At 43.0% G+C, this 13,681-nt stretch overlaps 1 protein-coding gene across 1 annotated transcript in view; it reads right to left on the bottom strand.

Annotated features, from left to right (window-relative positions):
* LOC134968665 (mucin-5B-like) overlaps positions 1–13,681 on the bottom strand; it is a 171,731-nt gene continuing 158,050 nt past the window's right edge. The window contains exon 32 of the mRNA XM_063944187.1: positions 1–155. Coding sequence (XP_063800257.1) covers positions 1–155 — 155 coding nt within the window. The remainder of the gene's footprint in view (positions 156–13,681) is intronic.

Raw genomic sequence — 13,681 nt, forward strand, 5'->3', positions numbered from 1 at the left:
CTATGTTGCCCAGGCATCACAATGGGCTTCTTCTTCCCACGGATAATTGGTGTCTCCACCGTTGCCTTCATTTAACCAAACTCCATCACCATCAGAATCCTCATTGTCAACTTCCTCCTCAGCGCCAGCAATACCCTTATCCTCATCCTGGTGTACTTCAACAGTGATATCTTCAATTTGAATATCAGAAACTGGACTGTGGGTGCTCCTTCAAGCATTTGCAGGGGGTGTGCAAATGGTAGAAGGAGCCACCTATTCCCGTCCAGTGTTGGGAAGGTCAGGCATCGCAACCGCCGACACATTTGGACTCTCCTTGGGGATTTGTGATACCATCTCAGAACGCAGAGTTCTTTTCTGTGCTTTTTCCAGCTTAACTCTTTTCATTTTTCTAGCAGGAGGATGAGGGCTTCCATCATCATGTGAAGCCGAACCACTAGTCATGAACATAGGCCAGGGCATTAGCCGTTCCTTGCCACTCCGTGTCGTTTATGGCATATTGGCAAGTTTACGTTTCTCCTCAGACCATTTAAATTTCTTTTTTGGGGTCTTTTTACTGAACTTTGGCTTTTTGGATTTTACATGCCCTCTACTATCACATTGGGCATCGGCCTTGACAGACGACTTTGATGGCATTTCATTGTCTATGTCATGGCTAGTGGCAGCAGCTACAGCACTAGTAGGAAGTGGTTCTTGATCTTTCCCTATTTTATCCTCCAAATTTTTGTTCTCCATTATTTTTCTGGAGTTATATATCACAATATGCGGCACAGGAGCACTGGACATATGGCAGCAGAGGATACCACTGTGACTGGTCACTGGAATGACTGATGGCTGATGTACAGGACACTACCACTGGTCTGATGCAGGACAACACAGCAACACTGTAAGGGACTTGTTTTTATTATACAGCAGCACTGGACATATGGCAGCAGAGGATACGACTGTGGTCACTGGAATGACTGTGGTTGATGCACAGTACACTACCACTGGTCTGATGCAGGACAAACACAGCAACACTTTAAGGGACTTATTCATCTATTATACAGCAGCACTGGGCATATGGCAGCAGAGGACACCACTGTGAATGGTCACTGGACTGACTGATGCACAGGACACTACCACTGTGTAGATGCAGGACAACACAGCAACACCTTAAGGGACTTATTAATATATTATACAGCAGCACTGGGCATATTGCAGCAGAGGACACCACGACTGTGACTGATGCAGCACAACATACCACCACTGTGACTGATGCAGCACAACACACCACCACTGAACTGATGCAGCACAACACAGCACCACTGAACTGATGCAGCACAACACAGCACCTCTGGACAGCACTGGACATATGGCAGCAGAGGACACAACCACTGTGACTGGACAGATTCAGTACTAGACACGGACACTGAGAAAACGGAGACACGTCTTCTCTCTACACTCTCCAATGCCGGAGTGAAAATGTCGGGGACGCGCGGCTCCTTATATTGAATCCAAACTCCGCGAGAAACCGACAGCGGGATGATGACGTTTTGCCTCGTTCTGGTTTCTGAGTCTGGCGGGAAAACCCGAGCCTGACTCCGATCCGGGGTCGGATTGTGAAGTCCGGTAGGGTTCGGTTCTCAGGGAACCGAACCCGCACATCCCTACTTCATGTCCCTATCCTTGACCTGCCCAGAAGCCAAGATAAACTCATTATGCACTTCTGTATGGCGGATAAATCTCTGATAGCTAAACACTGGAGAGACCAAAAAGCACCCTCCCTAACTGCACTTGTGGCTAAGGTTAACTATATTGCTGACATGGAATATATCGCTAGTTTACGGAAATAATACAGTGGCTCAATTTCATAATATCTGGTCCCCATGGTACCTCACACGCTCCTTACCCATACCCAGACTCTGCTGATACCCCTATCCATGTCCACGACCATTCTCCCGTTTACTCATCTGCTTACTGTATTTCCTACTTTCCCCTTCCCAGCCTTACATTTTTCTATTTTCTTTTTCCTTTTATTTTTCTTATCTTCAGTGTTCCGATTTCTGTTTTATGTTTCTGTATTGATTATAAAATAAAATAGAGATTGACCACCCAGTAGGTTATACTTGGACAGGTGGTATGCTGTTCTCCGCGGATGACCTGAAGTATCACAGAATATTATGTTTTCGTACTCTGTTGTTTAGATATTCCACTACTTCCTCGTTATCCGATATTGTTGATAAACGCTCTCCGTGTGTTCACTGCTGAAACCTGTGACTGTTTTTTTTTGTTTACCAATACTGTGGTTGTTGGTCAATTTCAATAAAAACTCCATGTTTAAAAAAAAATAAAAAAAATAGAAAACAAAATTCTACAGTGCTTATTAAAGGAATTTTTAAATATATATATATATATATATATATGTATATATATATATATATGTGTAGCAGAAAATGATACAGTGCCACTTGTGGGGTACAATCTCAGTAAGTAAAGAGGATTAAAAATACTTAATTTTTTAAAAACTAAAAACACACACGTAACCTAACTGTAGGTGTCTGCCAACCCTTAAGAGTGCAGTACTGGTACAGTACTGCTAAAAAGAGTATAGAGTGGGGGGATATGGGTACCGGCGACTAGTGTTGTTTAAAACATGATCATTAAAAGTTAAAATTTATGAGCCAAAAAATATATAAGATTAACAAACAAGTTTTTTAATAATATATAAAAGTGGAATAAAACATAAAAAATTCACAAGCACTGGTAAAAGCATAAAAGTCTTTGTAAAAGGTAAGGAATTCTGACTTAACTTTTAAGATAGGCAAGGGGGGTTACTGCAGGGAACCCAACGCGTTTCGTCACACCAGACTTCTTCAAAGAAGTCTGGTGTGACGAAACGCATTGGGTTCCCTGCAGTGACCCCCCTTGCCTATCTTAAAAGTTAAATCAGAATTCCTTACCTTTTACAAAGACTTTTATGCTTTTACCAGTGCTTGTGAATTTTTTATGTTTTATTCCACTTTTATATATTATAAAAAAACTTGTTTGTTAATCTTACATATTTTTTGGCTCATAAATTTTAACTTTTAATGATCATGTTTTAAACAACACTAGTCGCCGGTACCCATATCCCCCCACTCTCTCTCTCTCTCTCTCTATATATATATATATATATATATATATATATATATATATATATATATATATTTTTTTTTTTTATTTTTTTTTTGCTGTGCAGATAATCTCTTAGATCCTGATGCTATTAGCATTCCACAGATTCTGGATGCATTGAACAAGGGTCTTGATCTCCAGTCCCTGTTAGTTCTAGTGTCTGCACATAGGGGGTAATTCAGACTTGTTCGCTCACTAGGGTTTTTTTGCAGTCCTGCGTTCGAATAGTCACCGCCCATAGGGGAGTGTATTTTCGCTTTGCAAGTGTGCGAACGCATGTGTAACAGAGCTGTACAAACAGATTTTGTGCAGTCTCTGAGTAGCCCAGGACTTACTCAGCCGCTGTGATCACATCAGCCTGTCCAGGACCTGAATTGACGCCAGGAATTCTCCCTGCAAACGCATGGACACGCCTGCATGCTGCACTCCCAGAAAACGGTCAGTTGACACCCACAAACGCTTTCTTCCTGTCAATCTCCTTGCGAACGCCCATGCGAACGGATCTTCGCACAAACCCATCGCTGAGGAATGATCCGCTTTGTACCCGTGCGTTGCGCCTGCCCATTGCGGCGCATACGCATGCGCAGTTTAGACCTGATCGCCCGCTGTACGAGAACGCAGCCTATCAATCAGGTATGAATTAGACCCATAGTGTTTTTAGTGGCATTCAATGCTTTTATTGTGCGGTTGCAGTAAAAGGGCAATTAAAAATAATTAAAAACATCCAAGTACCTAATTAGTCATCCAGGGATTCTGAACCAAATCCCCATATTTTACCCTTAAAATAGGGATTTTGCATTACTTTTCACCTGCTCAGAGATGGTGAAATGAAATTTGTGATAAAACCTATAGATACTTTTTACTGATAAGTATTTGTAGCTAATTGGATATATTGAGTTTTTGCAAATGCGATAAAAAGCCCAATTTTTACAGTGAAACCGCGTTTTTGCCGCTAATTGGATACCCCCCTTAGTATTGCTGACTGCATAGAAGCCTTGAGAACACATAAAAAATGGATTTACGATTTTACTGTTTAGTTATAACCATAAATGTAGCAATACTGCCCCCTACCACTAATAAAATAGAGCATCAATATATAGATGCTATATAGTTTGTATACATTTCTGGGTAGACACCACTCCTAATCTCAAGAGGGATAAAATGTTGTGATGTGTGACGCATCTTGGCCTCTTTGTTACTGGATGGAGATGCTTAGTGGGGATGCAGTTAGGCAACCCCTGGGGTACTTAAGGTGTGGGGGGAGGGGTAGAGGGATAGGTTTAGGGTCCGGAGATGAGAGGTAAGGGTTAGGCACCATGGGGGGGTTAGGGTTAGGCTGAAGGGCGAGACACTTAGGTTTCAGGTGCGGGGAGGGGGCTAGATTTAGCCACCACCTGGGAGGGGGGGGGGGGGGGGTTAGGGTTAGGATACTGAAGGGGGGGGGGGTTAGGCTTAGCCACCTAAAAGGGAGGGTTACACTCCCTAACAACCCATGTTGGGATTTCGATTGTCGGGGTGTATGAACCCAATGTTGACATTCTCAAAACATTACAAATATGCTATCTTTCTGCTGGCTGGGGAAAACGTAATTATAATATGTTTACTATATGTGCATGACTCTTAAACTGTTTATCTGCAGCAATATTAACGCTTTAAACCAGCTTCTTTAAAAAATTCTAAAGGTATATCGAGACAAATTAAAAAAAATAATTATTGTTTTCTAGAGATATAAATTGTATTATGTTTACACACACTCAGGGGTTTATAAACTAAGGTGTAAGTTTTTTAGAAGTGGAGATGTTGCCCATAGCAACCAATCAGATTCTAACTATTATCTTATAGAAGTAGCTAGATAAATATTAAGTGAAATCTGATTTGTTGCTTTGGGCAACATCTCCACTTCTAAAAAACTCACACCTTAGTAAAGGGTTGTAGTTATGTGACCGGTCACATTACCTCTCCCTCATCCCACCCCCTCACAATCCCGACGGTCGGCAAGCTGACCAGCAAGGACTGTTCCCACTTGTGGGTGTCCACAACACTCATAAATTGGGAATAGAATCCGTGGCTACCGCACGTCACCACCGAGCCAGCAGCATGGCGAGTGCCGCAAGGGGCTTGCTACCCTCCCCCCCCCCCCCCCCCCCCCCCGCTGCCATTCTGCCGCCGGGATCCCGGTGTCAGGATGCTGACCGCCGGAATCCCGATACATACCCCTTAGTAAATATATCCCTTAGTTTTATATATATATTAGAGATGAGCGGGTTCGGTTTTATTCGGATTTACTCGGTTCTCAAAACGGCATCTTATTGGCTCACGGACGTCATGTGTTTTGGATAGCCAATAAGAAACATCCGGATAAAACCGAACTGGCGTTAATTCTGGCGTTACATTCGAACCCGCTCATCTCTAATAAATATATATATATATATATATATATATATATTTTATTGAGACATTACAGCGTATCAGATTAGTCTGGAGATACAATCAAGACATACTGTAAACTCCAAAATATGGTTTGCAATGGCATGGAAAAAGAAATTTCAGCGTTATAATAAAGCTGTGCTTGTACAAAACACCCCCTAGTTTTAATTAGAGATGAGTGGGTCTCTGAGAACCGGACCCACCCAAACATAAGGTGTGATCCAAGCCACAGCTCAGCTCTCCCTGCCTGGCCTTTGTCCCAAAAAGAGGCTATAACCTCGAGATATTGAGGTTTTGCCTCGGGCACCAGTCTCATTGAATTCAATGGACTGAATGCTGAGTTGCTGAGAGAGCTATCTGTTACAGCTCTCAGCCAATTAGTGCTTGCCCATAGAGTTCAATGGGCACAGAGTTAAAGATACCCCCCCCCCCACTGAGGACACTACCAGCTCCCCCAACTGCCAACAGCACCAGCACGCATGCACAGAGGACACCACTGGCACCCCAGCACTGCCAGCAACACTGCACAAAGGACACTGCTGGCACCCCTGCACTACCGACACAACATACATCGCATTGTCGACACATCTGAAACCCCCGCACGGAGGACACCACCGGCACCCCCACACTGCCAACACCACTGGTACACCTGCACAGAGCACACCGCTGGCATCCTCCTCACAGACACCACTGGGGGCATTTATCATCAGGGGCTCCCCTCCTGCTTGCTGTCACATTAAGTGCACTGTTGGCTTTTTCCAACCCACACTGTATCTGACCTGCACTGTATCAAGCCCTCACTGCATCAACTCACACTGTATCAGACCTGAACTGTATCCGACCTGCAGTGTCTGTAATCTGCACTGTGTGCAACCTACACTGACCCGCACTGTATCTGACCCACATTGTATCCAACCTACACCGTATCCAACCTGCACTGTAACATGCACTGTATCAAAATTACACTGTATCCAACCCACACTGTTTCTGATCCACACTGTATCCAATCCAACCTGCACTGTATCCAACACGCACTGTCTATGACCTGCATTGTAACCTGCACAGTCTCTGACCCACACTGTACCCTACCCACAGTTATGGAACACTGTTTTATGATTTAGGAGATTTTAGGGAACTGTTCAACAAAAAGGCTGATTGATCGTGGCTTTACATGAGTACAGAGTGCCAGTCATCTGTGGCTCGGGGCCCCCAGGAGGGAGGTACAGATTGGGCACTGAGAATAGGCATGTGCACTTGTGCAGGGGGCATCCACGTCTGCTGTTGCTATTTTACACATGGTTTTGGACTTTTTTCTTTGCTGTTTGTTAATTACTACTACTTTAGAGCAATGATATTCCACACGCGATTTTTAGTAAATTTCTGTGTTGTATTGTTTTCTATTGAAAGTAACAGTGAGTTGGTTTAATAGGTTATTGCTAATACAGTACTAATTTGCAAAACATTTTTAACGAGAAATAACTGCCATGTGTTTGTGCCGCTGCTCTGTTGCTTAGTTTAGCCAGCCAGGCTATGGCCTATGTTGGTGAACAATATTGTGAGCTGTGAGGGGTCAAAATTGACTGGAAAAGACTGAAAATGATTGTTAATGAGGTTAATAATACTGAAGAAACACAAAAGGCCCAAATTATGTGATTTTAGCAGTTTATATCAATTTTTTTTTTTTTTTTAAATACAGATCCAAAACTAAAGCCAATAAATGTGAGGGCGGTATTGGCAAAACCAAAACTGAATTCAAAACACAACGTTAATACAGATCCAAAACATGGGGGTCAGCGCAGATCTCTGCTTTTAATAGTATAAACAGATGTCAGTTATGTCTTATTTACTTTTGTAACTAATAGAAAAATTGATTCCCCATCCAACTTGCATAACAAACTTACATGGCAGCTATAAAATAGCAATTCAAAATCCATGTGTCACCCGGAGTCAATTAAAATAGTCTAGTCAAATGGGGTCATCAAAGCATCTTAAGTTCCATATATATATATATATATATATATATATATAAAATGTGTGTGTGTGTGTGTGTGTGTGTGTGTGTGTGTGTGTGTGTGTGTGAATCTTACCTCATATGTAGATCCATTATACAAACACATGTAAGGTACTGTTGAAAAAAACAAATACAAGTTTTCAAATTGTCAACAAGGATATAGAAAAAAATCAGCGTAAAGTTTCAGTAATGAGCAATATCTGGTGCTCTTGCCTTTCTCAACCTTTAGATAGGGACACCTCCTTACAAAATATAGTAACACTAGCATCAGCATGCTATTTAATACATTAAATTTGTTAATGCCAATGTAGTAAGGGTTGCTATAATTTTTGCATGACAAAACAGTAAACAGACATGTTTACCCATTTCTGTAAGTGAGTATGGCACAAACTATTGACATTCAGAATGTTGACATGACCTGAATTTTATACATTGCAGACATTTTCTGTGATTCAAATATTCATGGTTAGCAGTGTACTACCAACTTCAGTAACTGAGCATCCTTCTTTCATAATGTCAACTTTTCAATTTCATGATAAACTGCCTGTGTGACCTTTGTTAATTCATTATAGTTAAGGGACATACAGACTGTTTTTATTTTAATTATCTTTCCTTTACATTTAAGTATCTTTCCTTTCCTTTGCATTTTGTTAATTGATTAAAATAAAAAATTAACACTTCTATTTTCGAAAGCATTCTTACTTTGCAGCATTTTTTCCACACCTGCCTAAATCTTTGGCACAGTACTGTATATATACAGTATATATACATGGGGGAGACACATTTTTATGACCATCTCCTACATTTGACATCAGCAGTGCATAGCCCAAGAAGTACATCACGTGTCGTGTGCTGGCTCGGTAGGTGTATAAGGTGTGCAATAAGCTGTATGCACACATACAGTGCATCCGGAAAGTATTCACAGCGCTTCACTTTTTACACATTTTGTTACATTACAGCCTTATTCCATAATTAAATAAACTAATTTTTTCCCTCAAAATTCTACACACAATACCCCATAATTACAATGTGAAAAAAGTTTTTTTGAGATTTTTGCAAATTTATTAAAAATAAAAAAACTAAGAAATCACATGTACATAAGTATTCACAGCCTTTCCTCAATACTTTGTTGATGCACCTTTGGCAGCAATTACATCCTCAAGTCTTTTTAACTATGATACCACAAGCTTGGCACACCTATCTTTGAGCAGTTTCACCCATTCCTCTTTGCAGCACCTCTCAAGCTCCATCAGGTTGGATGAGAAGCGTCAGTGCACAGCCATTTTCAGATCTCTACAGAGATGTTCAATCGGATTCAAGTCGGGGCTCTGGCTGGGCCACTCAAGGACATTCACAGAGTTGTCCTGAATCCAGTCCTATGACATCTTGGCTGTGAGCTTAGGGTCGTTGTCCTACTGAAAGATGAACGTCACCCCAGTCTGAGGTCAAGAGCGCTCTGGAGCAGGTTTTCATCCAGGATGTCTCTGTACATTGCTGCATTCATCTTTCCCTCTATCCTGACTAGTCTCCCAATTTCCTGCCACTGAAAAACATCCCCACAGCATGATGCTGCCACCACCATGCTTCACTGTAGGGATGGTATTGGCCTGGTGATGAGCGGTGCCTGGTTTCCTCCAAACATGACGCCTGGCATTCACGCCAAAGAGTTCAATCTTTGTCTCATCAGACCAGAGAATTTTGTTTCTCATGGTCTGAGAGTCCTTCAGGTGCATTTTGGCAAACTCCAGGTGGGCTGCCATGTGCTTTTTACTAAGGAGTGGCTTTCGTCTGGCCACTATACCATACAGGCATGATTGGTGGATTGCTGCAGAGATGGTTGTCATTCTGCAAGGTTCTCCTCTCTCCATAGAGGAATTCTGTAGCTCTGACAGAGTGACCATTGGGTTCTTGGTCACCTCACTGACTAGGGCCCAGTTTAGATGGTCGGCTAGCTCTAGGAAGAGTCCTGGTGGTTCCGAACTTCTTCCATTTATGGATGATGGAGGCCACTGTGCTCATTGGGACCTTCAAAGCAGCAGATATTTTTCTGTACCCTTCCCCAAATTTGTGCCTCGAGACAATCCTGTCTCGGAGGTCTACAGACAATTTCTTTGACTTCATGCTTGGTTTGTGCTCAGACATGCACTGTCAATTGTGGGACCTTATATAGACAGATGTGTGCCTTTCCAAATCATGTCCAGTCAACTGGATTTTCCACAGGTGGACTCCAATTAAGCTGTAGGAAAATCTCAAGGATGATCAGTGGAATCAAGATATACCTGAGCTCAATTTTGAGCTTCATGACAAAGGCTGTGAATACTTATGTACATGTGATTTCTTAGTTTTTTTATTTTTAATACATTTGTAAAAATCTAAAAAAAATATTTTCATGTTATGGGGTATTGTGTGTAGAATTTTGAGGGGAAAATTAATTTATTCCATTTTGGAATAAGGCTGTAACATAACAAAATGTGTAAAAAGTGAAGCGCTGTGAATACTTTCCGGATGCACTATATCTGTCTATATATGGTAATACTAACGTCCTTATCCTGCACCCCTACTTCACACTTTTAAAATATTAGCTGCTACACTAACAAAGCCCCCTGTTAGATGGGCTAGAGCAGTGGTTCTCAAACTCGGTCCTCAGGACCCCACAGGGTTCACGTTTTCCATGTCACCCAGCAGGTGCACTGTGTATCACAAACTGTCACATGTTAAAAATCTGCAGGTGACCTGCAAAACATGAACCATGTGGGGTCTTGAGGACCGAGTTTGAGAACCTGTGGGCTAAAGGATAGATATGAAAAGAAGTTTGTAGGAGAGCATTTGTACAGCCAACACATGTAGAGTGGTCTATTTTCACATGAGGAAGGGAGGACTGAATCTATGCACTTTTTGACAAATCAATATTATAAAAATTGTAATGACACTCTTTAGAAATTATCATTCAAATTTATGACAATGAAAGTTCACATAAAATTGTCACCATTCCACTGCTGTAATATTCTCCATTTTGGATATGTACAATAAGTCCTCCATAGGAATACAGTGATTCACAGCGGTATATTACTTCTGAATTTTCAAAACACAGTAACCCTGCGTGTTTCGTCTCCTTGGAGACTTCCTCAGAAGTATGTCTCTAGGTTTTTCAATCGAACTAAAGATCTCCATAATGATGCACTGTTGATTTTGACTGAAAAGTTGGTTTTCTTGAACAGCCCTCTGTTATAAGCTGAGGGTGAACAAGCTGCGGACCTTTGGTACTTGTATGGCAATGAATGCTTGTAAGAATATGGCTTCAGGAAAAACAACAATGGTTCCTATGATTTGGCACTTAGGCAGAGCCGGATTAAGGGGGGTGCCAAGGGGGTCAGTACCCCGGGCCCCCCTGGCATAAGGGGCCCCCCAGCCGAAGCTGCTCTGCACCGCATTGGTGCTGCTGTCCCCTCTGCCCTGTATCTGCCGCTGACCCGTGGGGAGGGAGCCACATGAAACAGCCGCGAGCGGGACATCATACACCCGCTGGCAGCACAGCTCGGAATCCTCCCTCCCCAGCAGCTGAGGGGGGGGGGGGGTGTAGGTGAGAGGAGAGTGAGAGAGGAGAGAATAGGGAGGTGGCCCAAATCGCTGTCCGGTCATACGGCAGGCATTCGGAGCCCCGCCCCCTTGTAGCTGTATACCGCGATTCGGGGGTCTAACCAGAGGGAGCTAATATGAGATAATTAATAGAATCTCGATATATTGACTCCGCCCCCTTCCCGCCGACCCGCGAATCGCGGCATTTTTTGACGTGGGGGCGTGGCCTAATGGTGAACTGTTGTCCCTGGCTCCCAGCAATATCTCCTGGCTGTGGCATCCATTCCTCACCCCTTTCCTCAGGCTTCAGTGTAAGTGTGTGCACAGTTTGTGCTGTGTATACTGTATGTATGTATATATGTTCTATTAGTGTATATGTATGTGTATATTTTCTATGTGTGTGTATGTGTTTTATGTGTATGTTATGTATTTGTGTGTCTGTGGGTGTATGAGATCTATGTAATGTGTATGTGTGTGTGTATATATATATATATATATATATATATATATATATATATATATATATATATATACAAATGGATTGGCCGGCACTCCCTCTCCTTAATCAGCAGCCGTGGTGCTCTTTACACTGCCTTCACATAACCTCCAATAGTATGGTACTCAGCGGACTTCTTAATCACATATCACAACGCCAGCTAGTTCAGCAACGTTTCAGGTTTTATTTACCCTTTTGTCGTATATGTGCTGTTTGACAAAGGGTAAATAAAACCCAAAATGTTGCTGAACTAGCTGGCGTTGTGATATGTGATTAAGAAGTTCGTTGAGTGCCATACTTTTGAAGTATATATATATATATATATATACAGTTCCAATTCAGTCGGCACTCACATTCAAAGAACAATTGCCCCGGTGTCCATTTCAAAGCACTTCATATCTCTCCAAAAAGAACGGCACTCAGGGACTGGTAGATATACAAACGTTGTATTGAAATCGAACGTACACGTTTTCGGGGACACAGCCCCTTCGTCAGGATCGTGTTACTGTCTGTTTGATCCGTTCTTTTTGGAGAGATATATATATATATATATATATATATATATATATACAGTGGTCGAAGTGGGGCAGTATGCGGTGGTCTGGTATACCGCCACTTCTTCCACTGACCCAGAAATGAGGAAATTAAAGTGCAGCAGGAGGCGAGGGAAGTGGCCATCCTGCTGCACATGTTGCTCCCCATCCCTGCGCAGCGGCCGGCGGCTGTGTAGTGCGCTGTACTAGCTCACAGCCGCTCACTTCCGCCAACCACCCACCGCATGCCGCTCACCGCCGCCAGCCACCCGCCGCTCACCCGCAACAAATGAGGCAATGTTCCCCCGCTGTCACCTCTCTCCCTGTCGTTACCGTCCCTGTCCCTACTGTCACTCTCTCTCTCCCTGCTGTCACTGTTGTCACCCTCTCCCCCTGTCATCACTCTCTCTCTCCCTGCTGTCACTGTCGTCACTCTCTCTCCCTGTCGTCACTCTCTCTCCCTATCATCACTCTCTCTCCCTGTCGTCACTCTCTCCCTGTCGTCACTCTCTCTCTCCCTGTCGTCACTCTCTCTCTCTCCCTGTCGTCACTCTCTCTCTCTCCCTGTCGTCACTCTGGCTGTCCCTGCTGTCACAATTTCAGCTCATTCAGTGTGCTACAAGGTGACTGTCGGCTCATTCAGTGTGCTACAATGTGAATTTTGGCTCATTCAGTGTGCTACAATTTGACTGTCGGCTCATTCAGTGTGCTACAATGTGAATTTTGGCTCATTCAGTGTGCTACAATGTGAATTTTGGCTCTTCAGTGTGCTACAATGTGAATGTCGGCTCATTCAGTGTGCTACAATGTGAATTTCGGCTCATTCAGTGTGCTACAATGTGAATTTCGGCTCATTCAGTGTGCTATAATGTGAATTTCGGCTCATTCAGTGTGCTATAATGTGAATTTCGGCTCATTCAGTGCGCTACAATGTGAATTTTGGCTCATTCAGTGTGCTACAATATGAATTTCAGCTCATTCAGTGTGCTACAATGTGAATGTCGGCTCATTCAGTGTGCTACAATGTGAATTTCGGCTCATTCAGTGTGCTACAATGTAAATTTTGGCTCATTCAGTGTGCTACAATGTGAATTTCGGCTCATTCAGTGTGCTACAATGTGAATTTCGGCTCATTCAGTGTGCTACAATGTGAATTTCGGCTCATTCAGTGTGCTACAATGTGAATTTTGGCTCACCATGTGCTATAATGTAAAATTCAGCTCGTACCATGTGCTATAAGGTGAAAGGGGCACCAGTACTAGATAGTATAAGGGGTTCTACTACACTGGACACGCCCCTTTTGTGTGACCGCGCGCCGAAGGCGCATAATTGTGACCTTGACTTTTGCATACCCCCACTTCAAAATTTCCACTTCGACCACTGTGTATATATATATACACGCACACACACACATGTGCGTGCATCAAAGGAAACCCCCTTCCGAATCCTGCTTTTGCCCCTGCGGGGGGTAGTTGCTGGTGGGGGGGC

Source organism: Pseudophryne corroboree, chromosome 11 (genome assembly GCF_028390025.1).
Source record: "Pseudophryne corroboree isolate aPseCor3 chromosome 11, aPseCor3.hap2, whole genome shotgun sequence".
NCBI lineage: Eukaryota > Metazoa > Chordata > Amphibia > Anura > Myobatrachidae > Pseudophryne > Pseudophryne corroboree.